This window comes from Meles meles, chromosome 6 (assembly GCF_922984935.1).
Source record: "Meles meles chromosome 6, mMelMel3.1 paternal haplotype, whole genome shotgun sequence".
NCBI classification, from domain to species: Eukaryota; Metazoa; Chordata; class Mammalia; order Carnivora; family Mustelidae; genus Meles; species Meles meles.
In genome coordinates this window covers 11,680,119-11,707,798 of record NC_060071.1, presented here as the reverse complement: position 1 = coordinate 11,707,798, position 27,680 = coordinate 11,680,119, and the positions used below count along the sequence as shown (strand labels likewise).

The window sequence follows — 27,680 nt, the reverse complement described above, 5'->3', positions numbered from 1 at the left end:
ATAGACTTTGGTTCTGTCATAATCTGGGTTGCTGTGAGCTGGCTCTCTGGGGTCCTAAAAAATGATTCAGAGAGAATGAAGACATACCTGTCTCCTAAAGGGGTTTTAGGATTAAAGGAAATAAAGAAAACGTCAACCCCGAAGCACAGAGCTTGCACAATAGTGAGCCTGACCGTGATTGCTTCCACGCAGGGGTTCCAGGCCCCGGTAGGGGGAGGGGGCTGGGGCAGCCGGGGAGGGGGGCACTGCCCGCACCCGGGCCCGGTGGCCTGCCCCGCCCACGTGGGGCCGCGGCCCGTCGAATGACTCCGTGCAACGTGTTGGTGGCCGCGGCGGCAGCTGCGGCTCTTCCGGGCGCCGCAGCTTCCTGCCGAGCACCGCGCAGCCGCCTCCGCCGCGGAAGCCCTGGGTGCAGACCTCCGCGCCCGTGCGGGACCCGGGCTCAGCCGCGCGCGCCCCGCGGGGCCCCGGCAGCCCGACCGCACGATGCGCGCCGCGCCGCCGCCCGCGCCGCTCCTGCCGCTGCTGCTGCTGCTGCTCGCGCTCCTGGCCGCGCCCGCCGCCCGCGCCCGCAGAGCCGAGTCCGCCCCGGCGCCGCCGCGGGAGCCCGAGCACCGACCGCGGCCGTCGCCCGGCCCCGGGCCCGGGAACGCCACCCGGACAGGGTCCGGGGCACCGGCGGGCGGCGGCGGCGGCTCCAACAGCAGCGGCGACGCCCTGGTGACCCGCATCTCCAGCCTGCTCCGCGACCTGCCCACCCTGAAGGCGGCCGTGATAGTGGCGTGCGCCTTCTCCGCGCTGCTCATCGCCTGCCTGCTGCTGCGCGTCTTCAGGTGGGTCCGGCTGCCCCCGTCCTTCCCCCGCGGGCCGACCTGCCCCGCCAGCCTGCTGTCGCCGCGCGCCCGCCACACCTGCGCGCGCAGACGCTCCGGGCCCTGTCCTGCAGGAGCGCGCTCTGTCCGGTTTCTCCCGGGACACGGTTCAGATATGTTCGCCTCCTTCAGCGACAGCTGTCACGGATACTGGCTGCCTTTGAACTGTCTGCGAATGTTTAACGCTAACAGGAGCGCTAAGGATTCTGATAATTTCGCATTTGTTTTTTACACGGAATTTATTTTTATACCCATTTCACAGATGGGGGAAAAGGCTCCAGAGAGGCAGGATGGTTTATCCGAGTAGACTCAGTGGTGGTGGTAGAATCTGAACCCAGGTCCCGTCTGCCTTTAACCTTACCCACCTTTATCCTTCCCTCCTTTGCCTCCCAGGCTCCTTAATGCCCCACCTGCCTTTAACCTTTTGCTTCATTGTGCTGCCCAAAAAAGCAGTGTCTAGGGCTCAGGGATGTGCCCAGGTCATGTGCTGGAGGTGTGCTTTGCATCGGGGATTGGAGCTGGGCTTTAGGGTGCATGGCGACCTTGGTGGTCTCAGGGACTTTCTGGTGGGGCATGTAAATGTCTCTCCTATGCTCCTGCCGACACAGCTTGCCCCAGTGAAGACTCACAGGGCCATGAGGGGTCCTGAAGAGGCTTTTGTCAGCGTTCAGGGAGAAAGTGTCTTGGAAATGAGGAATGGGGTCGTGGGTCCCTGGAGTAGAGATGGAAAAAGCTACCTGGAATGCAAGGAGGTCATTTCTCCCAAATGCCTGGAAAATCCCGTTTTTGCAGGAAACAAACCAAATAAATGTGTCCTGTTGCTCTGGCGGGCCGCTGGGAAATCTGGGTGTGTGTGTCCGTTATTCACTGCCCACCGGCCCGTTCCAAGTGTACACAGTGTGCTTCACTGTTTGATCAGCTGTTGGAGGTTTGGGGCCAGGGTCTGGCTCTCCCTGGGGGAGCATTTTCAGCACAGGATCGGAAACCGGACCTGGAAAGGCAGGGTCGGGAGTTATCTGTTGAGGTTTGCTGTTGCCGTGTGACTCTGAGTCAAGGTGTTTCCTTGTGGGTTTGTAGGATTAAATACCAGAGATCCTGAAAAAATGGAGAAGGGGGGGCGTGTTTTCACATCCACCTCCCCCATCCTCTGCTCGGGCACAGCCACGTTGTTCTTCACCATGCTGATGCCCTTGATGTACTGGGGCATTGACTTCCTGCCCCCCCCCATCCTTTCCACTGCCCTCACTCCTCTGCTTCCAAATTTCAGTGGTTCCCTGTATAGCTGTTACCTGGGTGTGGCATTCAAGGCTCTTACAAACTGGCCCCAGGCCATTTGGTAGCCATCAGCCAGCCCTTCTGAGCCTCCTGTCTGTCACTTGCTTGTTTCCTCATGCTCCATGGTGTTGGTCTGTGCTTTCCCAGCCCTGGGCCAGTTTCTGCTGCACACCTGCCATGACGGCCCCAAGGCCCAGCTCCCAGGTTCCCTCCTCTGTGTGGTTTTCTGGACATCCGAAGGAGGCCCTCACTTCCTTTTCTGGCCCACCGCAGCCCTAGCCTGGCACATCTTCTGTACAACCCTTCTCACGCCATGCTGGTGGCTGGGTTTAGTGCCAAGCTCCTATACTCAGTGCACAGGCCTGGCAGCAGGGATGTTCCGTCCCTCCCAGGGTCTCAGTGTCCCGCGCTGGCCTGGCATTCAGTGGAGGCACCTTAGTCCTTTACTGACCTCCCGATTGTTCAGCTGGAGTGAGCCTTGATGCCTAGAGCAGCTCTGAGCATGGAGGTTTGAAACATTTTGCTCAAAATAGGCCTCCAAGCCTACAAGGCAGTGTACTTTTTAAGAAGGCATTTGAACTATTTTGCTAGTCTGCTCCTTATTACCCAGGGGTGGGGAAGGAAAGCAAGCAGCATGGGGCCAGATGTGAGCTGCGTGGTGGGGCGGGAGGCGAGCGGATACTCAGGCCTCGTTGGAGGGTTTGCGCAGTGTCGGAAGAAGGTTCTGGTTTCATAGAAGCTGGTCATGTGTGTGATCTGCTGCTTCTTCCAGGGCCGGTGCTCTCGCTGGGGTGAGTTTGCAGGTGGGCCGCGGCCACCCTGGTCTCTGAGGCAGACGGGAACCTATAGCATTTGACAGCTGGGAAGGGCTTGATGGTACGCAGTCCCCATAGGCTCCTTTGCAGAGGAGAAAGTTACATTCCGGGGAGCAGAGTGAGTTATCCGCCAGATTCTCGAACATGCTGTAAATCCGTGGCTGAGGCGGGGCGGGTGGCGCATCTTGCTGGTGGTCTGTACCGTGGCCTTTCCCCCCTCCACAGTCCTCCGCAGGCTCAGCCCACCAGGCCTCCCAACCACTTGCTGCTCTGGCTGGGTGTCCCGCTTCCGTGTAGTCACTGAGTCCTGGCCATCCCACCCTGTGAGGGAACCTGAGGCTGTCCCGCCTGTGCCCACGTCCCTCCACCCAGGTGAGGGGGTGAGCCCCCCCTCACCTGCCGGAGCTTCTGCTCCGCTGACTCCCTACTAAGTCTTAGCAATGTCCTTCATGTCCGCTGCTGTTCCTGCTGCCAGTCTCGTCCCTGCCCCTGTCGATCCTCCCTCTCTGGTCTTGTCCTTCCTCTGCCCACCTGTGTCCTCACACACAAGCTCATCAGTGTGCGGATGATGCTGGCTCTTCGTACAGGGGCCCCGCCTCCCCCTTGAGCCCCTGTGTCAGCTCTGCCTAGTGCTCCCTCCACGCTGGGCTCCCAGAGGTTCTCCAGAGGGGTCCTGGGGCCTGGGACCTGCATGCTCTGCCCCACTCTGACCCTCTGCCTGGAGTCCCCTCTGCCATCATGACGCCACGGCTGCCTCCTTGCTCTCTGCTCTCTGCTCCCTCTGAGAAGCCTCCCCAGCGGGGGCCCTCCAGGGCTCCCAGAGCAGGCTGGGGCTTTCAAGTTCCCGCATGGACTCGAGACAGGAGACAGTCACTGAACGTGTCCCTCTGCTTTCCAGCCTGGGGGGCTCCCAAGAGCAGAGCTGGATCTTGGTCATGTGCGTCTCTCTAACACCAGGTAGCCTCCAAGCCCATGCTGGCATCTAATGAAGATATTTTTTAGCAAAGGAGTAGGGAATGCCTAAGTATTTTATGCTACTGATGCTCCTCATAGAGCCCTCTGTAACTCGATGCACGGCTGTTGCCGGAAGCCTGCGAGGTAGGAATTCATTTGGATGGTGACCCTCTGTGGTGACCCTTAGCAACACAGACCAGGGAGAAAGAGCTTAGTCAGGTTACTGCTTATAAAGCAGCAACCCTAGCCCAATTGTCTATTTTCCCTAGAGCCACCTTTCCAGACAACAGAAAGTGTGGATCCAAGGAAACTGTTAAAACTAAAAACACGAAAAAAAAACAACAACTAAAAACATGGAAACTTTGCACAGTGACAGCATCGTAGCCAATGAGGGTTATCCAAGGGGTGACCATTGCTAATTGAAAACTAAAAACAATGAATACATACAGTTGTGAAAAATATGTATACCTTTAATGAAGCAATTCCATCCCCAAGGTACACACACCTTTCACTGTGATACATCTTCCTTCTTCCAGTTTTATTAATTAGAAGAGGAAGCAACGGTGCACGGCAGCAAAGTTCAGGGCAGTTCTGTTTGGTAGTGAAAGTAGTTAAATAACCCAAGTATCTAACAATTGGGTCTTGGTTGATAATTTATGGGAAGTATGGAATACTGTTTAACTGTTAACATGATGACGCTGGGGGCGTCTGGGTGGCTCAGTCTGTTGGGTGTCTGCCTCTTGATCTCAGCTCAGGTCTTGATCTCAGGGTTGGGAATTCAAGCTCTGCATTGGGCTCCACGCTGGGCATGGAGTCTGCTTTAAAAAAAAATGATGACATTGATCTAATACTGTATATTATTGATATGGAATGGGTTACACAGCAGCATGCATAGTGTGATTTCATTTAAATAACAAATTACACATATAACGAATATGCAAAGAAATCCAGGCCCGTGTGCACGTTTGTGGGTGAGGGTGATTATTGTTTTTCAGATGATGTTTTTACATGATCTGAATTTCTTGCCAGTGGACACTCCTCTCTCCCTGTCTGTGCAGTCAGTCCCTGGCTGTGTCTTTGGCTCTGTCTTTCTGAGGACCTGTGTAATGTCTGGGGTATTCATCTACAAGTGGGAATTTTGGATCCCAGAGCGATTCATACTTGATTTTCTTGAGTCTGTACCAGTTCTCCCTCCCGCCTGTAGTGCCTGAGGGTTCCCCTCAGAGATGGGGATCCTTAGTACCACCTGATTTTCTCACTGTTCCGGGTAGATGGGTGTAATTTGGTCACTCATTGGGTGGTTTTTTTTTTTTTTTTTTTTTGGTATTTTCCCAGTTTCTGCTGAGATGGAGCATCCCCCCATCCAATACTTACTAATCAAGTAGATCCCTCCGTCTGCAGAATCATTGATACCTTTTCCATGTATCTGAATCATTAAGGAATGTTGTTTTGGGACCGGAGACAAATTTGGAAGGAGGGAAAGGCTGTTTGCGCGCCAGGAACCCTCTGTGTGTGCATGCGCATTTGTGCGTGCGCATTGTGCGCGTGCACGTGTTCGTGCGTGGCATGTGCACGGGCGCGCACGCGATTCTGGGCGCGTTTCTGTACAGCTAAAAGTGGGACTGTTCCCCCGGGTCTGTTACTTGGTATGTTTCTGAAAGCTGGAAGGGAATCGACAAGGACGCTGAGTTTAGGAAGCAGAAAAGTGCGATTCCTCCAAATTTTTGATGTTTAGAACTATCTGGTGGGTTGCGTGGAATCAGAGACTCTGAGGTCTCACCTTGCTCTTCGAGATCTGGGAGGAGTCTGACCTCACTCTCCAGGGTCCTCTGAACAGGGTGGAGACCAGGCAGGGAACCCATCCCCTCCACCATGGCACTCCTTCCCCCGTGGATTCTCCACTGCCGAGGCCACAATTCTCAGGTCTCCGCTGGCTGCTTTCCCAGCCACTTCTTATTTCAAAAGCTTTGTACAGTCCTCTTATGTGGAAGGAGGGTTGTGGTGCTTCCTGGGGCATGGGGAGAAAGATGAGCTCGAGGTGGTCTGACACCGCCCAGCGGTCACGCTTGCATCCATGGCAGAGGTGCGCACCCCTGTGGCTTGAGGACGTCGGGACCCCAGCAGCTCAGTCACCTTCCTAAGCCAGCTCTTGGCAGAGGAACGAATACTTTCCTGCTTACCCTGGATTCCCCAAATTTCCCATCGTCTGTGTGTTTACATTTATAATAAGAACAAATGTTATTTAAGAGAAAACATAGAAGCTTGACACTTTCGGGATTTGGGGAGACTTACCGTTCTGACGTGGTTTTAGTTATTGCTCGGTAGTAGGAGAATATTATTGTAATAAATCAGAGCCTTAGGCAGAGCGAGGTTAGCAAGGGAAGTCCCTTTAGACGAGTTTGAGAGAGACTGCGGAGCTTGTTCGTGTCAGGTCATTTTTTCATGGTTTGACCAAAGTTTTGAATTGGGAGAAAAGGTATAGAAGTGAAACATATTTATCCTAATTTTTAATTTTTTAGTGGATTTTCCGTTTTATTTCTTTTCCGGTTTCACTGAGATAAAGCAGGCATATGGTACTGAGCATGTGGAGGGCGGACAGCTTCACGGTTCGACTTACATTTATTGTGAAATGATGAGCATGATAAGTTTAGCGAACTTGTCACCTCACAGACACACCCAACAGAAAAAGGGAAAAAAATTTTTTTTTTTTTAATAATGAGAACTTTTGGGATCTACTGGTTTAAGCAGCTCCTGGGTACACCGTCCAGCAGTGTTCTCTGTGGTCGTCATGTTTACGAAGCACTCCCCATATGTATTTGTCTTACAATGGCAAGTTTGTACCTTTTGGCCACTTTCATGTGGTCAGCCCCCCCCCCCCCCCGCCAACCTTTAATTTTATATATGACATTGAAGGAGTGTTAAATAAATCTAAGACAGTAAAAATGCAGATTTTTTTTAAAAAAGAGGGTAGAGTGTATGTTTGATTCCGTTTTCCATGAAGTTAAAAAAACAGTCACGGCACACGGGAAACGTAAGTTCCCTCAAGTTGTTCTTCTCCAGGGAGGATTTTTGCTCCCTTGGGGTCATTTGGCAAGTGTCTGGATATGTAATTAAAAAAATTTTTTATTCTTATTAGAGAGGGAGAGCGAGAACAAGTGGGAGTGGGGAGGGACGGAGGGAGAGGGAGAAGCAGGCTCCCTCTGAGCAGGGAGCCCCATGTGGGGCTCGATCCCACCCTGGGATCATGACCTGAGCCACCCAGGCACCCCCGGAGATATTTTTGATTGTCATGACTTGCGGAGTGGGATGCTATTGGCATCCAGAATTTAGAGTCCAAGGATGCTGCAACCCGCCCTACAGTACACGGGACAGCCCCTTAACAAAGAACAGTGAGTGCCCGTGCCTCCTGGGAGCCTGGGCTGCAAGGCTGTTGGTCGTCTGAAGTGAGCAGTTTACTGAGCCTTTCTGGGCCTTCAGTGCCCAGCACTAATTGCCGTATACGCCGCCTGCGGGGATGTTTAGGATGACATGGAGTCAACCGAGCCCCTGGCTCCCCTTTAAACAGCTAAGTGTCTTATTGTATTTCAAAATATGGTTCTGAAAACAGGTAATTTGTACCCAACGTTTAGGCCTTGCTTCTGCCTGTCAATGAGCATACAGCCATATGGCCAAAATAATCAGGCAGTTTTGCCTCGGGGCTGCTCTCAAAGGTAACTGGTGACTTTTTAACCCGTGTGAGCCTCCCTGGACACGTGGGACACCGAGTAGAGGAGGTGCCTCATGGCTGCACTTATTAACGTGCCTGGGAGGACGCAGCACCTGCCACTGATTTCTTCTATCAGACTGGGAAGGGAGAAAAATCCCTCTTTAATTTAACCCTGAGCCCTCTGCCTTAGACGGCTTTACCTGTGAACTCTCATGCCTGCGAATGCCTTGGTTTCGGGGGCTTTGCAAATGCAGATCCTTCTTGGCACACAAGGGGTGGGGGTCCCCAGGGTTAGTGTCTACACCGCACGCTCCCAGATTTAAGCAGAGAAGGCTTCAGGGGTTGTGCTGGTATTTTAGTCTTATGGCTGAGGCTTGGGTTCTAACTCTTTGCAGAGGGAATTTCTGGGACTGTGAATTTAGAAGCATGTTGTCATGGTTTCATTTAAAAAAATGTGTGGTTAATCTAAGGGTGATCTGCCAGGAACCCGGACTTGGTATTTATTTTCCCAGGGGGCGCAGGAGGAGAGGAAATCCGTGCTCACTGGCAAGTTCAGAGCAGAGGAGAGGCCGAGGCACAGAGAGCTCCCCTGACCTCCCTCCCTCTACCCCATTGTACAGATGAAGAAACTGAGGCCCAGGAGGGGGAAGGGTTTTTTGAGGTCTTCCAGTGAGTTTGTAGGAAAAGCAGAACTTAAGCACAGTTGTCCCCCCCCTTTTTTAAAAAATATTTTTATTTATTTATTATTTGACAGAGAGACAGCGAGAGAGGGAACATAAGCAGGGGGAGTGCCATCAGGGAGACCAACGTGGGGCTCGATCCTAGGACCCTGGAATCATGACCTGAACCAAAGGCTTAACGACTGAGCCACCCAGGCTCCCCAAGCACAGGTGTTCTGATGCTCAGCTCGGTCCTTTCTGGGCCTCCAAGTGGTGGTGGGCTGGGTTTTGGTCTGTTCCAGCTGGGTCTCCCCAGCAATCAGTCAAGGACCCAGGAGAAAACATGGTTGACAGGATCGAGCTTTCTTCCCAGTGTATTTCCTGAGACCCACTGTGAGCATAGGGGGGAACTGTGCTGTGGGGAACACACCAGAGCCTAAGGAGCTTCCCGTTCAATCTGGGAGACGGGATAGTGCCCTTGGGTGACTCTACTGTGTAGAGAAGAAAGACTCCAATTCAGCTGGGGAATGATGGATCAAAAGTAACACCTGCGAGGCGCCTGGGTGGGTCAGTAGGTTAAAGCCTCTGCCTTCGGCTCAGGTCATGATCTCAGGGTCCTGGGATGGAGCCCCACATTGGGCTCTCTGCTCAGCAGGGAGCCTGCTTCCTCCTCTCTTTCTCTGCCTGCTTCTCTGCCTACTTGTGATATCTCTATCAAATAAATAAATAAAATATTTAAAAAAAAAAAGAAAAAAAGTAACACCTGCACACAAAAGCATAAATTGCAAAAGGATGGCCCAGGGGCTTTGGTGGGGGACAGAACAGTCTGGGAAGGAAAATGGATAGAAGGAGGATTAGGGCTTGGTGTGGGGTGGAATGAAGAGGCCCTTCCAGGACCAAATGGCCGAGCAGAGTTTGCTGTGGGGAGGGTTGGAGCAAGGGATCCCTTGGAAATCGTGATGATAACAGCAGCCACTGATATTAATTAAGCCCTTACTGTGCACCATGCTCTGTACTAAACGTTTTCTGTGTGTTTCCTCATTCCTGTGATTGGTGTGCTGCTGGAGTCCCTGCTTTACAGATGAATAAATCAAGGCATGTGCAGCTTCGGAGCTAGCATTCCCCTCCCTTCCGTTGTTGCAGGTGGATTTTGGAAGACACGGGTTTAGCCGGAGGTTACGGGGAATTGTGGTGGGTCAGAGGAGTGGAGGAGGGAATCACAGTGCTGCTTAGGACTGCCGGCCCCGCTAGGGGCTTAATACGTATTTGCTGAGTGAGTGGGTGAGTCATGATGTGGCTATCGTGGGGACTCAGGATGGCTGAGGACACCTGTGGAAGGTGCTGGAAGGACAGGTAGGGAGGCCTGGAGGCCTGAGTGGATGAAGAGGAGGAGGGAGAGGAGAGTGTCGGGGGCACCGAAGGGCCTGGAGAAGGGCGGCAGGGAGAAGGGAGCGGTCAGGCAGGGGAGAATGGGAGGAAGAAGGTGGTGTCCAGTGAAACTTGCTCACAGAAATTCCAGCCACACATCTGGACATCTGGGCTTGGGGTGGAGAGGTTGGGAGCCTCTGTGGGAAGTGACTGTCCCTGTATTGGGGATGTTGGCAGTGAGGAGTGACATTCCCGTGGCAGGGACAGGTGGATGCTGAAAAAGCTATTCATGACATGTGTCCCAAGGCACGGTGACCTCAGTGTTTCCGAGCTGTAGTTGGCTCCGTCGGGTCCATCAGAAGTGTCCCTGTTGGTCATCTTGCCACTGCCCTTGAACTAAGGGAGCTGCCCCTGGAGGCTGCCTTCCTTGCCTTATGCCCCGCTTGCCTCACCCGGCATGTCAAAGGAAAACGAGGAGGACCCAGCCCTTGGCAAACACAGCTGGGGAGCTGGAGGAACGGGTCTTGGTGTATTTGCTGTTGCCATACGGCGCGCCACTCCTCCGACAGGTTAAAGCCGGGGTGTGCTTAGGTTGTCTTGGAAGAGTGAAAGTCAGATCTGACCCTCAGGGATTGACAGAGGGGGAGAGAAACAAGGGCGGGGAGCAGATGGAGGCCAGAAGCTGCAGCACGAGGAACAAGAGCCCTGAGGCTTGTAACTGAGCTCTCTGCGGTTATGCGTATTCAGATGAACTGTGAGCACCCTCAGGGTACGGTGTGCCTGTGTGCTGGATGCGGGCATTGGGCTCGGTCAGAAATGATGGCACTCTGTTAACCCCACGGGGATAGTGCCCAAGAAGCAGGGGCACGCAGCCAGGTTGTCTAAGTAGTGACCGGTACCCTCCATCAAATGAGCTGCTGGTGAGCAGGTGTGAGGAACTGTACTGGTTGAACGTGCCCTTCACTCCATCCGTCTGGGCTCCTGAGTTTTGGTTGGGTCGTTTGCTGTCCCTCAGGCTAAGCATCACGTTCATGGCCACGGCCAGGAGACCATTAAGGGTTTGCAAACTGGTCGTCCCTGGATACGTGTTTTGTTTTCTGTTGCTCGGATGTGCACAGTGTTTTTAACAACGGAGAGGGTTGAGAACACTCAAAAATCAGAAGTCTCCACATCAAAAATGTAGGTCTGCTTTTCAGACGGATGGGACTTCCTGGAGACCTAGGACCCATGTTCATGTGACAGGCATGGGCAGGAATCCACCTCGACTAGGGTGGCGAGGACCAGTCCTTGTGTCTCTGCCTTGAAGACAGCATTGGTCACCATCTGCCATCCTGTTTGTTCTTATGTTTCCATCATTCCACACTTGCTTCACTAGTTTCCTCTGCCGGGGCCGGGGGGCTCGGGGGCATTGGAGTTTATGACCTGGTGCCTTGAGTCACAGTGCTTGACCAGGAGCTGGGTGCTGGGACGACGGAGGAGCCCCACATGGTGGGGAGGGTGCGGCATGAGGACAGGGGTGAGGTGTGGAGGGCTTCCCGTGCTTCTGGAAGGCTCTCGCTGTGTTCAGGAGGGCCGGACGGGAGCTGTGTTGGAGCGGGGCCCCCGGAGACCTGGAAGCTTGTGCTGCACGGGAGGAAAAACTGTGTCTCCAGGAGCCCGTCGGGAGCAGCGCGGGGTCAGGTTCATAAGGCTGTTTCCCTCTTTCGGGGCTTGTTTGAACTGCTGTAAAAGAAAGGTGTTGGGTGGAGCCCGCGGCAGGGCCTGCGGCAGGGCAGGAAGGAAGGCTGTCCTGCGGAGTTGTATCCTGGCTGCCTGCCTCGGTGGGAGGCAGTGGTGGCCTCGCTGCTCGAGCTCGGGGCCAAGTCCAAGTCGTTGCCGTTCTCCAGGGACCGCCCCGTTGTCCCTGCCTCTCCCGTTCCTGCTCCCCTGCAGGAACACTGGGAGGTGGTTTTGGGATTGAGTTCCTTCTTTGTCCAAGTTCACTTAGTTTTCTAGGGAAGGCTCACTTAGGTTTTATGCTCTGAGAATGCAGGTGCCGGTTCAAGGTCAGAGTGGGAAGGGGCTCTGACCCCAGAACAGAAGCCCCGCCAGGCATTAAGGCCGTGAGGCATCTCAGCCACCTGCTGGTAGCGGCTTGATTTGGTCTCCTCCTCCTTTTGTTCTCATTTGCTTTATGAATTTTTCTAAATGTCAAAGGTGACACGTCCTCTTTGTGACAAGTAGTGTGGTTTTGGGTGCCTGGGTGGCTCAGTCGGTTAAGCCGCTGCCTTTGGCTCAGGTCAGGTCATGATCCCTGGGTTCTGGGGTGGAGCCCCACATCGGGCTCCTTGCTCAGCAGGGAGCCTGCTTCTCCCTCTGCCTCTGCCTGCTTCTCTGCCTGCTTGCGTGCGCTGGCTCAGCTCTTTCTCTGACAAATAAATAAATAAATAAAATCTTAAAAAAAAAAACAACAACAAAAAACCAAACACAAAAAAACCAACCCCCGTCCCCCAAAAGCCAAGTAGTGTGGTTTTGGCAGCATGCTGGTCCTTGAGCTATGGAACCACTTTATTTTTTATTATTTTACTTTTTTTACAAATAGACCTATATTTTTCATTTTTATTTATTTTTTAAGACTATGTGACAGAGACAGAGAGTGGGAGCACACAAGCAGAGGGAGTGGGAGAAGCAGACTCCCCGCAGAGCAGGGAGCGGGATGTGGGGCTCAATCCCAGGACCCCAGGGTCACGACCTGAGCCTGAGCGGAATACAGATGCTTCACCGACTGAGCCACTCAGGCGCCCCCTATGGAACTACTTTAAAGGGATTAAAAATGAAATCAGCTAGGCTGGGGGGAAAGTCCAGCGGCTGGATTTGGCTCCCAAAGTCACCGGATGCCTGCCGGGCTGCAGTGCTGGCTCTGGGCGGGGCAGAGGGGCCCCTGGGCCAGCTCCAGGAAAGAGCCGGCCTGACACGCGCCTGCTGCATTTAAAAGTGTTAGGAAGATGTGGTCCATATACACAATGGAGTATTATGCCTCCATCAGAAAGGACGAATACCCAACTTTTGTAGCAACATGGACGGGACTGGAAGAGATTATGCTGAGCGAAATAAGTCAAGCAGAGAGAGTCAAGTATCATATGGTCTCACTTATTTGTGGAGCATAACAAATAACATGGAGGACATGGGGAGATGGAGAGGAGAGGGAGTTGAGGGAAACTGGAAGGGGAGATGAACCATGAGAGACTATGGACTCTGAAAAACAACCAGAGGGTTTTGAAGGGGCGGTGGGGGGTGGGGTGGGAGGTTGAGGAACCAGGTGGTGGGTAATAGGGAGGGCACGTACTGCATGGAGCACTGGGTGTGATGCCAAAACAATGAACACTGTTATACTGTAAATAAACAAATAAAAATAAATAAATATAAAAAAAAGTGTTATCTTAATTACTGACTTCGAATCTCACTTCCTTGTTTGTTCGTTTTAAAAATAGGTTGTATATTCACATGGTTCGGAATTCCTGAGGAGCCAAAGGGTATGTTGAGAATAATCTTGCCTCTCGTTCCCCCCCGGCCACCGCGCCTCCTTTTCTGGGTGCCGTGGGCTTTCTGCGACTCTGTCAGAGATTTTAACAGTGTAGACATGAACACAACGTGTGCACCTACGCATATAAATATATACATAGCTTTCCCTATTTTTAATAACTTTGTAAGAGAGTTCCCACGTCATACAATTCACCCATTTAAAGTGTCCGATTCATGGTTTTTAGTGTTTGTGGAGTTGTGTACAATCACCTCCTTTCATTTTTATTTTATTTTATTATTTAGAAATTTAAAAAAAAAAGATTTTTCCTTATTTGACAGAGGGAGAGAGCACACAAGCAGGGGGAGCAGCACGCAAAGGGAGAAGCAGGCTCCTCACTGAGCAAGGAACCCAACCCGGGACTCGATCCCAGGACCCCAGGATCATGACCTGAGCTGAAGGCAGCTGCTTAACCGACTGAGCCGCCCGGGCGCCCCCTCCCCAGTCAATTTTAGAAGATTTTCATCACCTCAGAAGCTCTAAGCCCATCAGCAGAACCCCATTTCCCTCCCAACCCCCAGGCTTGGGTAAACACTCAGTTGGGATCCATTTCCCTTCATACTCCTCTTTTCCAGAATTTTCCTGGCTCTTCTTGTTACCCTTTTAAAAAATTTTCCTTCTCTGAGCTTTGGGATCAACTTGTCTAGATTCCCCCACAAAAAGTCTGCCAGTATTTTATCGGATTTAATTAAACTGGTAGATTCATTTGGGAGCCTTGCCCATCAGTGTGGAGGTTGAAGCTTTCTTGTCAGAAGCACGGCGTGCCTTCTTTTCATTGACGCAGTCTTCCGTTGGTTGCTTTTGGCGGCGGCAGGAGACAGCCGACCACCAAGAGCTCTTGCAGTTGGACTTCTAGCTGCCTGAGAGGGCCCACTCTGAGGGTGTGGGGACACCGGGTGTCCCCACTGAATCTCCTGCTCTCTTTTCGGAGGTTCTGGAATGTGCTGGACCTAGATTTACCGGTCAGGTCACTCAGTGCTTCTGGCTTTCGTTTCTTTGACCCCATGATGCCTCGCGGGCTGGAGGCTCCAGTAAGACCATGGGTGTGATGCCTGGCACTGTGCGTGCCCCTCGTGGTGGCTGCCGTCACCGTCATCCCAGTGGAGCGATGATGCAAGAGGGCCACTCGGGTTTGAGAGTCACATGTAGATGGCGCCCCATGGTGGGGGCCGTGCCCATGAATGGAGACCACAGGAGAAGAAAGGGGACACCTGACTTGGGTGTCCTGGGAAGGCTCATCGGGGAAATGGAAAGCTGTGGCCCCATGGGGTGGTTGGGGCAGGGAGGCACTCTGGGTATCCATCACCGGAACCCCAACCGAACCAGGCAAGTGGTAGAAATGGATATGCCTAGAGGCACATAATGAAGGAATTGCAGAGCTGAGGTCCGAACCCCATGTCTGGATGTCTGGACGCCACCTCAGTTTGTGGATCTGAGCGCTGCACCCCCCAACCCTTAAGGGTTTGTTTGGTTGTGTTCCTCTTGGTGGGGGAGGGCTAGGTTGGATGGTCACCTCCCCACCTCCGGGCAAAGCTGGCCTGCTTAGCTCCAAAGCTCTGCTCTTGTCCCTTGTGTTTGCACAGGCGGACCTCATTGGGAAACCGGCTCTGGCCAGCTGCTGAAAGGGCCTTTGAGTAAACAAATCCTCTGGCTTTAGGATTACATTTCAGAGTACGAGAATCTTGAACGTCTCCTCTGTCCTGTTAGAAATGTGTGTTTTGGCTCCCGTGGAAGGATCCTTTGTCTTTCAGAACTTCTCTGGTCTTGCCTGTTCCCGTGAAGCACAATGCAAACGTTTACTTAAAACCACCATTTGCAGTCCCTTCGTTCAGGCCACCTGCTTTAAAGGGACCTTGTTCCGGGATGGAGAAACCATGTCAGGGGCCATGCTGGGGGCCAGGCTTCTTTCATTCCTGAATCTCCTTCTTTAGACGGAAGCTCCGTGCCCCACAGTTTTGGGGAGCTGCTCTCCTGCCTAGGCCCTCCCCCACCACCCCTGCTTCCAGCCCTGTGTATGTCTGGGTTATGAACTCAAGGTCTGACTCTACACCTGGGCTCTAGAACCATAGATTTGCCTTCTCAACTACGAAGAAGCTGCGTGTCCTCTGTGTAAATTAGTTTAGTTGGCACCAGCAAGAGCTCAACTATTACAAACTAGTATTAATTTAAAAAGAGGGGTTTGAGTGTCCACACGCAGAGAGGACAGAGCAGGACTAGGCGAGGTGATTTAGACTAGAGAGATGTCCATTTTCTGTTCTCTGGGGCAGGGTGGCCCTGTTCTCCAGCCCTAGGACCGTTCGAGTCTGCGGGAAAGGCTCACGGGCTGTTCAGACTTTCCCCACTGCTGAGCTGTATGTGGCTGCAGAAGGAGGGGTCGCCTTCTTCTCTGCTGAGGGCAGCGCATCGTCCCATGTCTGGCAGTGACTGCCCACCCACCTGCCCGCCTGTGAGGGCGCTCGTCCGGGGAGGCCTTTGCCGAGGAGTCTGAATCTCTTCACCTTCTCTCAGGTCCCCTTTTCCCTGTTAACAACGTCCGACAGTGGACAGTGACATGGCTCCTGTTTGTGAAGTTTTTGTGTCTCAGAGAGTCGATCATTTGAAATGTAATTTCTTCAGCTCGTTAGGTCAAAACTGGCATTTAAAGCATGTATGAGGCCTTGTTAATGGCCTTTCACACTAGTCAGGGTTCTCTAGTGAAACAGGACCAAGAAGATAGAAAGATAGATGGAGACACACACACACACACACACACACACACACACGGAATGTATGTTGATACATAACCCATGAATTATGTTATTACATTAATTAATCATTTGCGTTAATCTAATCAATAGATTAATACATAATTTTTGAGTAATTGGCTCACGAGATTATGGAGGCTGACAGGTTCCAGGATCTGCCGGGTAGATGTACAAAGTAGAGGCCCAAGAGCTTATGATGGCGTAAGTTCCCATCCCAATGTTGGCAGGCCCGAGACCCAAGAACAGCTCATTTTTTGGTTTAAGTCTTGAAGGTAGGGAAGAAACAAAAAACAATATCCCAGCTCAAAGGCAGTCAGGCAGGAGGAACTCTCTTACTCGTGGGAGGATCAGTCTTTATTTTCTGGGCAGGACTTCAGCTGATTGGATGAGGCCCACCACACTGAGGAGGGCAGTCTGCTTTACTTAGTCTGCCAATTTGAATGTTAGTCTCATCCAGAATTACCCTTACAGACACACCCAGAAATAACGTTGATGAAATGTCTAGACACCCCATGGCCTAGTCAAGTTGACATATTATTACATACATACAATTAACCATCATACCTCTGATGTAATCTTGGGGTATAAAATTATCTTCTGAGATCATGTGGTTGGAATGGTTGGCATTAAAGCAAGTAGACATGACATTCTGGAGGCTGGCGGTGTTTCCCAGCTTCTCCCTTGGGTAACTGTTTAAGGGACCTATTTTAAATTAATTAGGTTAATTTTCTCATGACAAGACTCTAAACAATCAGGAAGAAGGGAAGTGATTTTATGGGTGATAATGATCCACTCCCATGAAGGAGAGCTAAAATCAGAGCCTCTGGAACCTTCTTCCAGGGCTCTGCTCCAGGGCCAATGACTAAACTGGGTTTTAAGTTCCAAGGGCACGATGAGGTTTTCAAATCAGATTTTGCATTTCTAGGCTTCGTGATACCTGAGAAACAGTTACCAACAGCTCTACGACTCCTTAGCCTGAAACCATCTCAGGGTGTCTCTTTGGGTGTCCACATGGGGCTTCCTCAAGCCCTCAGGTTCATGGGATGCCTCCTTTTCTACCAAAGAACCTTGAGAAGCAGGTATTATGGATTACCGAAGGTGCTTTGTGCGAAAGATACAGATACACATGCAGATAAATATATGTATTTTCTTATGTAAATGACCCTTTTCATGCTTTTGGTAAAGCATACTAGGTAAGACAACAATTTGCTGTAGTGGAGAAATTACAAGAAACCTGAAAGTGAGCCTCTCCTTTCATCATTGTACAAACTGACCAAAGAATTTCTGTGCGCTGGCGATTGAGGGATCGTGTGTGTGTCTTGGATGTGGTCCCCACCTGGAGACAGCTTACTGTCTGCAGGAGCATAGGATTCTTCAGGGCCCCATTGATGATATTTTTTGGGGAGGGAGGAGGGGTTTGGTTTCTCATAGTATCAGCTATACTCAAAAAGGAGGAGGGACAGCACAGACGACGAGGTATTTGGGAAAACGTTCAAGATCGTGGAGAAATAAATGCAAAGAGCGTCGGTAGTCATGATAATGGTATTATTCCCAGCGGCGTCATAAACTTTCAGCCGGGCACAGATGAATATTGTATCCTTCGTGCAGTGTGACTAATGCTGGAGACTGAAGGCCTTGTCTTAGCACTTTCCCTGTGGCCCACAGTGACCCTTTGCCATCCCGGAGGTAAACGCTTAGCGTTATAACTCACTGTCCTCATAAATCCTCGTGGTGGAAACAGTATCGACTTGTTTTTACAAGTCCTTGTCGTCCGAGAGAGGCTGTGGTACTTCTCTTTATTATTATTACTAACGATAATTTTTGCCGACAGTCTCCTGCGTGTAGGGTCCTTACACACGTCGTCTCATTTAATCCTCTCTTGCCTGGGAGGGACAAATACGGCCCTTATCCTGTTGTATTTAGGAGGACAAGGAGGCTAGGGATCACTGGCTTGCCCGTGATCACACAGGTAGAGGGTGCCCGAGCCCCACCCTGATCCCACCTGGGTGGCCCACGGGTGCTGCTCTCGACGCCAGCTGTGCTGGGAACAGTGATGCATGGATACAGCGGGGCCAGGTTAGGGGTGAGGGAGCAAGGGGGCGAGGGGACAGGTGTGTCACGCCCGTGCAGACGCTGCGCTGGATCCTGTCTTCCGTGAGCGTTTCGATCTTCTGCTCATCGCACATGTTCTTTGCATTAGTTTTGCCCTTTAAAAAAATACTGCATTGGGGTCTGATTTATCTCGAGGACTGGACTTTGCGGTGCTCAGGGCAGGCACGATCCTCTCCAGTTTGTGGCTGAGGACCGGGAGGGCTAGCGTTGTCAGGAGTCCGTAGAGGTCCCTTGGCCGAAAGGGACGTGGCGGGGATGTTTGCCGGGGCTTCTGGGAGCCGGGCTGGAGGTAGCAGCGTGACTTACCTGTGGGGTCCTAGCGTTCTCAGGAACGTGCCTGTCTTCTTCCAGGTCGGGAAAGAGGTTGAAGAAGACCCGCAAGTATGACATCATCACTACTCCCGCCGAGCGCGTGGAGATGGCCCCACTGAATGAGGAGGACGACGAGGACGAGGACTCCACAGTGTTCGACATCAAATACAGGTCTGGAGTGGGGACAGCAGCTCCCTCCGGGGCTCTCGGGGGTTGGGGGGGGCAGGGCGGATCACCTTGGAAAGCCACGCGAGGCCAGGTGTGGTATCCACGTGTCCTCGTTCTTTGGAGGCGTGTCTGACTTTGGGACGTTCTGCTTACGGAGGGACCTGCCCGGATCCCTTCTGAGAGCGCTTGGCCCCCAGAAAGCCAGCAGAGAGAGGACTGCAGAGCAGCGGTTACTCCCACATTCCCCAGATGCAGACGCAGGAGAAGTGTGGTCTGCGTGAAGGGCTGAATGTCAGACAGCGGGATTGTCCCGCACTGTCCGGGGCAGGGGGGCCCGGGTCCGAGCAGCTGCAGAAGCCCCACGCGGGGTGCACATGAAAGGACACTTCTCTTTCAGCCTCACCAACACTCCTGGCTGAGAGCATGGGGTGGGGTGGGGGTTACTCCTTGGGTGGACTTCGCTGATGAGCTCCAGAGGCCGGGGTGTGACCTGAAGGCATCCCCATTGGAAAGTCAGAAGGCCTTTGTGACTTCAGGGCTGTGGTTTGGTTTTTGGATCCTTTTGGAGGGTCCTTTGGATTGCTGTAAGTCTGGGGGGAGTGTAGTTTAGAGACGAGGGCTCAGCGCCTCAGACAAGAGGAAACTGTTTGCCCAACGTTTGAGTTATTACCAGCAAAGGGGAACCACAGGTCTGGGCTGGACCCCACCCTGAGCCCTCCCTGCCAGAGTTCTCCAGAGAAACAGAACCAACAGAAAGATTTGTTTTCAAGGTCTACGTCTGATGGTCTAAGAATCAGGAGAGTCAGTGGTGTATGTCCCAGTCCAGGTGTAGGAGAAGACCAGCGTCTGAGCTTGAAAATAATCAGCGAGGACAGTGAATTCCCTCCTGCCCCACCCCCATCAGAGAGGGCAATCTGCTTCACTCGGCCTACTGCTACAATTGTCACTCTCCCCCGGAAACGGCTTCCCAAACACACCCAGAACAGCGTTTGCCAAATATCTGGGCATGCTGTGACTCAGTCTAGGTGACACGTTTAAGCTTCTCCATCCTTGAGAAGGCAAGTCTCCCCCACCTCTCCTGTCTAGTTCTTTATCAGCACAGCCTTGGCCATTCTTGGCCCTTCTGTGTAAATCAGTTGTCAGAATCAACAAAACCAAGTTTGGGATTTTGACTCCGTGTATCAGCTTAAGGGGAATCAACCCCTTTATGAGAACCCTTCCAATCTATGAATGTGGGTTGACTTTCCATTGATTTAGCTATTTAAAAAAATGTCTCAGTACTTTCAAAAATTTCTCCATAGATATTCTATAAGTTTTTGTTAGTTATATTCCCAGATATATTAGATATATCCCCAAATATATATATATATTTATTATACATCTGCAAGTATAAATTTATGTGTATATTTTTAACCTAAAAATACTGTTTTAGCATCATGTCTGAAAAAATGGCTGCGTGATCATGTTTATATACATACTATTAGAGTTTGTTAATGTATCACACCTCAGTCTTATTAAGAACACATAAACGTTAAAACATGGATTGCTTATTGTAGATAGCTGAGCAAACCATTAGCTATAATTTGCATGTTAGGTAAGTAGCCCCCTTGGAGTAGAATCAGAACAATCGGTGATATTCATCCGTACGACGGCGTCACACACACTTGAGAAAGTTAGTGATTGTGCTGGTTTTATTGCTTAGCCATTTTACATGTCTCACATCGAATGCACAGAAATAAAACCTAATGTGAAGAAAACTATGTCCTCATTATGAGTCACCATGAAAAGCGTCTGCTGTGTCCTGTAGGCTGGGGAGTGTTATACCATGGAGAGCCCTCGAGAATCTTACGTGGATCAATGTACTGTTTTGATTCTGAGACACTAAATAAAATCCCATCCGCATTTAGTGACTGAACCCATGGTGAAAGCCGCAGACCTCACGAGACAGGAAAAGACCATAACAGAGAAATACAACAGTCAGCCTGTCCAGCTGTCCTATCTTTAGACTCGTACTTTGGCATGAGGTGGAGAAGGGGGTCCTTTCGGGGTATGCGGATATGCGTGTTATTGCGGTCTGAAGACCGCTGGGTTGACATTGTGTCTGGTGTCGTTGGAAAGAAGGTACATACTGAAACCACTGTCAGATTAAGAAAATTCCACAGCTCGTCTTAGTTCTTCAGACGCTGGGAGCAGGCACCCTCCTGGGCTGACAGTTTGTGCTGTATGGACACTGGTACTTTGGTAGAAATTTTCAGATACGCTGTGTAAGGTATCAGTCTCCAATACTCATTTATTTCTTAACTGGAAGTTTGTACCTTTGGGCCGTTTTCACCCAAGTCCCCCACCCCCAACCCTCTGCCTCGGGTAACTACCAATCTGACCTTTTTCTGTGAGTTTGTTTTTTTTTTTGAGACTCCACATATGAGTCAGGTCATGTGGTACTAGTCTTTCACTGTCCGGCTTATTTCACTTAGTGTAATGGCCTCAAGGTCCATCCCTATTATTGCAAATGGCAGGATTTCCTTCTGTTTTATGTCCAATAATATTCCATTGTGTGTGTATACCACATTTTCTTGCTCTGTTCCCCTGCCGACGGACACGTTGGTGGTTGCCGTGTCTTGGCCATGGTCGAGCCATAATGCCGCGGTGAAGGCAGGGAGGCAGTGATCTCTTCAACCTAGTGATTTTGTTTCTAGAAGCCAATGATTACGTTGGACCACCTGTCGGTGTTCCCCAGGTGAATGGGCGCTCCTCCTCCGTCTCGCACAGCGGCAGCACGGAGTCCCTCCACGCAGGGTAATTTTTATTTTTATTTTTATGTATTTGTTTACTTATTTTAAAGATTTTATTTATCCATTTGAGAGAGGGAGCATGAGCAGGGGCAGAGGCAGAGGGAGAAGCAGACGCCCCGCCGAGCAGGGAGCCCAACGCGGGGCTTCATCTCAGGACACCGGGATCATGACCCGAGCGGAAGACAGATGCTTAACCAACTGAGCCACCCAGGGACCCCGCATGGTAGTTTTTCGTACAGGCATTACTGTAAGCCCCTCAGGCACGCTGATGTCTCCAGAGGTCTTAGCAGCAGTGTAGACCACGATGGGCTCAACAGCTGAGAGCCGTTCGCCACCAGGAAGGGCGGGGGGAGACGAACTTGGCGACATGTCCCTTTCCAGGGCTGAGGAATGGCAGGAGAGCTGCTCCCCGCTCAGAGGAGGCAGAGAGGCCTGGGGTCTCTGCCTTCTGTCCTTAAGCTGCCTTTGGGTGTGTTTCCAGTGTCTTCCATCGAGTATTTTAGAAAATCGAGTATTTAGCTCTTATCTTTAGTGTACTTTTCTGGTGTCAGCCTTTCGGCTGCCTGCCACAGGCTTTTCTTACTGCCGGGCGCCCCCGGCCTCCCTGTCTGCTCAACTTCAAGTAGCTCCTGGCGGACTTTTCTGTTGTTTGTGGGTTGAAATGCTATCAGGATGCGAGTGAACTTGGAGTCGGGTCACGAGATACAAGACTGCTCCAGTCCACAGGTCCAAAGACGACTATTTAGGGAGACGGAACAACAGCTCTCTTGAGTACAAGTGTGATGTATGCTGTGGACAGTACAGCTAAGAGAAAGGAAAAATAAAATTGCCTATAATCTCACTGCTTAACGGTAACCACTAGAGTGTGTATGAGTACGTATCTGTGAATATTCTTTTCTTTTCTTTCTTTTTTTTTTTTTCTCAGTAGAAGTAGGACTGTGTAACACATGCTGTTTTGGAATCGTTTTCCACCTGAACAGCGCAGTACGAACAACTTTATAGGTCAATAAGTTTGAAAGAATGAGAGTTTTAAGACCCGTTTTATGTTCGGTTTAGTGTTTTTGGGAACTTCCTTGTCCGCACCTGGCAATCCGCTCCTGGGCACTTGTCTTTCCTCTTTAGACATCGCTCAGCTAAATATCAGGGTTCCCTCTGGGGAACGATGTGGCTGAATTGGGACCTTAGGTTGCGTTATGAGTGAACGCAGAGAGGAAAGCTCTGTTCTGGGCGCCAAGGCAGCGAGGTGGTAACTTGCTTGGTTCATACTGTCGCGTGGGCATTTCTCTGATTACACGTTGTGACTTAGAGCCTGGACGCATCAGCCAGGCAGGAGATGGGGGGAAGGTGGGCAGGGCAAGGTGTCTGTGCAGGGTCCCCTTTTTAGGGCTCTGATGCAGCTGGGGTGCTCTAATCCATAGGGTAAGACCACCACTCTTTAGGGCCCGATGTGGTGGGGACTGGGGGACGGGGGGCAACCGAGTCCATAGAAATGAATTGCTAGCTCTGTCCTTAAAAAGGCTAATTAGAGGAAAGCAATGATGGCTTCGCAGATTACAGGAAACCCTGGGGTTTTGGAAGGGTTCCGTATTTCACAAGGCTTTTTGAGTCCCGGGTGTTTGTGCTTTGAGCCTGGCTGGCCCAGTGTGCGGCTGTGGCTGGTGTTGGGGTCTCTGTGCACACCCACTTTATTACGGGAGACTTCCATGATCCCCTCTAGGCATTTCCCCCCACATGAGGCCCGTGTCCGTCCGTGGGCAGTACTGGGGGCTGTCACACCTGCAGCCCGAAGGGAGGCTGCTGGGAGCCCAGGAGCCACGGTGCTCCTCCCCACCGGGCGTCCCGGCCCTGTCCCTCTGCCTCTCAGGTTCGGACAGGGTGCGGCCTGTGGAAATATACAGTCACGCATTCTAGAAATGCCTGCCTCCCACCCTCTCTGGGGTAGAGCTTCCTGTGGGATTCTTCTGAGAGATGCCTGACCTCTTGTCTTAGGAACAAGGGTGTTGGGTGGCTGTTTGCAGCAGGAGGTGAGAAAACAGACTGACTCGCTTGTCCTAGATGCGGCCCGGGGCTCAGAGTCCGCAGGGACACCCTGTGTGGCAGCTGCTGAGTGCACTGGGCATAGCGACTTCTGAAAGGCTGGGCTCAGAAGGCCCTTCTGCCTATCCCGTGCTTCCTTGTCAACTGGAACGAAGGTTCTAGAGTGAGGAACGAAGCTGTTAGGAGCACCAACCTGTGGACAGCCACGGAGGTGATAGGTATTATGAGCTTCCGAGGCCCGGAAGCTATCATTGACCCATAGGGCCCCCCTCCCCGGAGAGGCCCGAGTAGCCCACGTGCCCCTGAAACAGCAGCAGGGTCCTCCCCGGAGCCCTGGAGATGAAGCTCTGCCCGCCCTCCTCCTTACGGGGCGCCGAGCTTGTGTGTGTGAAATGGGCATGTCGTGAGACCTTTTTATTTCCCTGAGAAGCAGTATCGGCCGTGAGGGGTCTGTTCTTGGTAAGGTACTGTGCACCTTAAAACTCTGATTTCGTGTCCGTGAGGGGAGAACCTAGAGGGGAATTTGTGTGGGAGTGAAAATTTACCGCTGAGTGAATGCGACTTACTCAGTTTCCCGCCTACACACACACACACACGCACGCATGCAGAGTTTATAAAGCTACAGAAGAATCAGGCAAAAAGGAAAGAAAACCCAAAAAACAAAACCCAGCACAAACAATCATAGCAACGCTTTTGTAAAAGCTAGCCAGGTCACCCTGTGCTTGTTTGTGTTCCGTGTCCTGGGATGAAGGCCACAGGAGTGCTGACAGGCGGTGGCGATCCTCACGTCCGTCTGTCTCACACGCACTCCCAGACAGGGCCTCGCTTCCTCCCTCCCTCCCTCGGCTTCTGTGTTCTTTATTCCTGGGGCCCGCGTGCCCTTTTCCCGAGGCGTCCTTCACCACTGCACGGAGAGGTCAGCTGCCAGGGCGCTGGACAGGTGCGGAGACAGGTGCTTCCGTGGCTTTGTGCTGACAGACAAAGCATGGGGCAGGGACAGGTTGGGACATGTCCCTCTCCTTCTCTGCGACGGTATGACCCAGCGTTGCTGGATAGGACACTTGGAGATTTGAAAGGAATAAGCGTGGAGTGTGGCACCTAAATGTGTCTTCTCTTCTCAGGGAGCTTCCATGGGGGGAGACGGGGAAGGCTCAGCATGGAGACACTTTCATGTTATCTTCATGACAACAGGAGGGTCATTATCAGTTTGGCTATTCTGGGGGGGAGAACGAGGCTCGAGAGTCCTTTCAGAAATCTCTGCCCGTGCCCCGCTCTGTGGCCAGCTCTCACCGAGCGCGGAGGGCTGAGCCTGGCCCACCTCCCGGAGCTCGGAGCTCGTGTGGAGATGGGGAGACAGCCAGGAGCACGGACACTTACCAGGCAGCCTGAGAACCGCAGGGGAGGAAAGAGGGGTGCTGTGGACAGCCAGGAGGGGTGCCTCTCCTGGGCAGGAAGCTCTTCCCAAAGGAGGTGAAGCTCATGACTGGTTTGAAAGGAAGCGCCCCAAAGCCGGTGAAGGGGCAGGGAGGAGTGAGGGCGTTGTAGGGGGAGTGGATGGCTTGTGCGAGTTTGAGTGATTGGAGGGAGAACCAGGTGGGCTGTGGCTGGGAGCTTCTGCCCACCCCCAGAGCCCTTCTGAGAACCCCAAAGCCGCATGAGCTTGGGGAGGCAGCAAGAGGAAATGAGGAGACCTAGGGTCCGTGTCCATGGTCCCCTGAAACTTCCTGAGTCATAGTGTCACCGGAAGGTCTGAAGCCAGCCCCACTGCTCAGACTTGCCATGGGGCTCCCCTCCTCTAGAGAGGCGGAAGGAGCTGGTGACCCCCGGGGGCGATTGCACGAGCCCAGATCGTCTGCTCCCCTGTGGAGGAGTGCAGAATCTCTGTTTTCCCTGTTCTGGCAGCTGCCCCGCCGCAGGTTTAGCTCTGATCTGGAGGAACTGAGGAATTGTGCCGAGCATGGTGATTCATGGGGGTCCCCCGTGTGTGCCCTGTTCCACGCCACCCTTCGTGTGGGTTTGCTCTGTAGAAGCACAGGGGTGTGCACAGCTGCCGGGGGGGATGGGCGCCACAGGGGTCCCGGCGGAGGACCCTGGGACATGCTCCTGTAGCATCGCCAAATGCTGCTGCCGCTAGATCAGCCATGTCGACGTGCCCATTCTTGGTTTGGTCTTTGAGAGCTTTGAAAGCTCTCTGTCCCCAGGCCTCCTGCCCGCCGTCCTCAACATGGAGCCTGACTGGGGCAGGGGGCAGGTCAGGTCTGAACACTTGAGGTCTGGCAGTCTGCATCTGTCGAGTGGGGGGTGGGGGGTGCCTGGGCTCCGTGGATGTCAGTGGGCAGGGGTGAGCCCCCCACTGCCCAGCCCGGGGGAAGGGACATGTGGGAAAGCCACCCCACACAGGACACAGCTGGGGTGGTTGTCTTTCTCGTCCTCTAGTCTTTCGAGGAGGACATCCTAGTGGCCTATAGGAGGATGCCCCTATGTATTTGGGTTTGTTCCTTGAAAGGAGTTTTTATTTGGATGTCATTTCAAACTTAAAAAACAAAAATAGTATACTCTTCACCCAGATTTTCCTGGTTTAACATTTTGCCTCATTTGCCTGATGGCCCTGTGTTTATGCCTACGGATTGGTTTTTTTTGTTTTTGTTTTTGTTTTCTGAACTCTTTGAGGGTAAGCTACATATATCATGTCCCTTTCCAGCAAATACTTTGGTGTATATTTCCTAAAAATAGAATGTTCTTGTCTTTTAGAAAGTGGTTGCCCAATAATGATAATATTTGTATTGGGGGATCATGTAACATTTTGAAAAGAAGTTCATTATTTTATAACTCTGTTAAATCCCCACTGTTTTTACATGTGTCATTTTGTGATGCCTGTGATCAAAGATGAAGAGAGGACAGTGATGGCTCTGACCTCGCAGATTTTCTCTCCTTTCCTGAGTCTCTTTGGAGGATGTCTTGAATGGATTTAGTTTTCAAGCTTTCTTGCACTCGCTGCACAAATGTTCCTCGTACCCCCTACGTTGCCCGGTACCATGTGCTTGGTGCTGGGGATTTAAAGATGAGGGAGCTCAGACAAGGGTTTTGCCTTCAAGGAGCTCCCAGCCTAAGCAAGAGGCAGACATGAATCAGATAATGACATAAACCAGGGATCTGCAAACTCTGGTCCGTGGGTCAAATCTGGCTGTCGGCCTGTTTTTGTATGACCAAGAATGATTTTCACATTTTTAGTGGTTGCCCTGGTGTAAACACTGAGAGAAGTGCTGGGAAGCAGGGATACAAGGCCAAAAGAAGCTGTGTACTAGAGGGTCTGCCTGGGGACCTGGGATCTTGAGATCCTGAGATCCTGAGATCCTGGGACCTGAAAGGAAAGAAGGACTTACTTTCCAGACAGTATGTTCAAAGGTCCTGTGGTTGGCGAATGTGGCCTGCAGGATGAGGCCGCTAGGATCAGAATCGATGCAGGGTTCTGCCGAGGGCACTGACTGGTTCTCCCTTTTCTTTCAGGTAAAATCTGTTTGCAGCATGTTGGCATCCTGTGGAACAGTCAGCTGCGGCCTGGGGTGTGAAGGATCTGGAAACTATCTCTTCTGAGGTGTTGAGACCAAAACAAACATTGTTGATGAAAGTCTGGCACCGCTGCGTGTGTCTAGCGCCAGTTCAGAATGTCACCGCAGGAGAGTCACCTCTACCACCCTCTGGACTCCCCTTTCAAATGTCACCCTTTCCTCCTCAAGAGGGCTTTTGCCTTGCTAAGGGGCAAGCGTAGAAACATTTTGACTTAAAGAAATAATTTTAAGGTAACTGTTCACAAAAGTAAAGAGTAAAGATCAGAAGTTAACAGGAACCCGAAAACACAAAAGCCTGAAGGATATCCAGTTTATAATCTCTGACATTCTGCTCTCCTGGATCTACAACATTCTTGACGTCTGCCCTTTTGGTGGTCTTTTGGGCTCGGTCAGATTCTGGCCTGCTTTTGGTGATGGCTGTGCGAAAATTCAGAGTTGAAATGTGGAGAGCTCGGCAGCCCTAGCAGAAGTACAACTGGTGTTTCTGGCTCCTTTTCTTCCGTTTTTTTTTTTTTTAAGGGGTTCAGCAGAATCAGGCATACCTAATTCGCACAGAATTTTGAGTATCGGGAAAAACCTGCCCATATGCGCATATACAGGTGTGTGCGTGGGAGTGTGTGTGCACGTGTGTTTGTGTGCACGGAGAATCATTTCTCCTTTTCTGGCGGTGGTGGGGGGGAAGACACAGTACAAGGCAGCCTTTGGTTAGCAACATCCTCTGTGTGTTTCTCTGCCCTG

The 27,680-nt window shown here is 51.8% G+C and overlaps 1 protein-coding gene and 1 pseudogene across 1 annotated transcript; both read left to right on the top strand.

Moving 5' to 3' along the window:
* The first annotated feature begins 335 nt into the window (after nucleotides 1-335).
* Nucleotides 336-27,230, top strand: FAM174B (family with sequence similarity 174 member B). The gene is made up of 3 exons (XM_046009098.1): nucleotides 336-833; nucleotides 18,416-18,547; nucleotides 26,881-27,230. Exons 1-3 carry the CDS (start codon nucleotides 487-489, stop codon nucleotides 26,882-26,884), a joined length of 483 nt encoding a protein of 160 aa, XP_045865054.1. The 5' UTR covers nucleotides 336-486; the 3' UTR covers nucleotides 26,885-27,230.
* LOC123945297 lies at nucleotides 4,275-4,395 on the top strand (annotated as a pseudogene).
* Nucleotides 27,231-27,680: the final 450 nt, after the last annotated feature.

Bases quoted from the DNA above. Each gene is read 5' to 3' on its own strand.
- FAM174B (XM_046009098.1), top strand. From the start codon at position 487: ATGCGCGCCGCGCCGCCGCCCGCGCCGCTCCTGCCGCTGCTGCTGCTG. The intron at 834-18,415 runs GTGGGTCCGGCT...GTCTTCTTCCAG, and splicing joins CTGCTGCTGCGCGTCTTCAG to GTCGGGAAAGAGGTTGAAGA.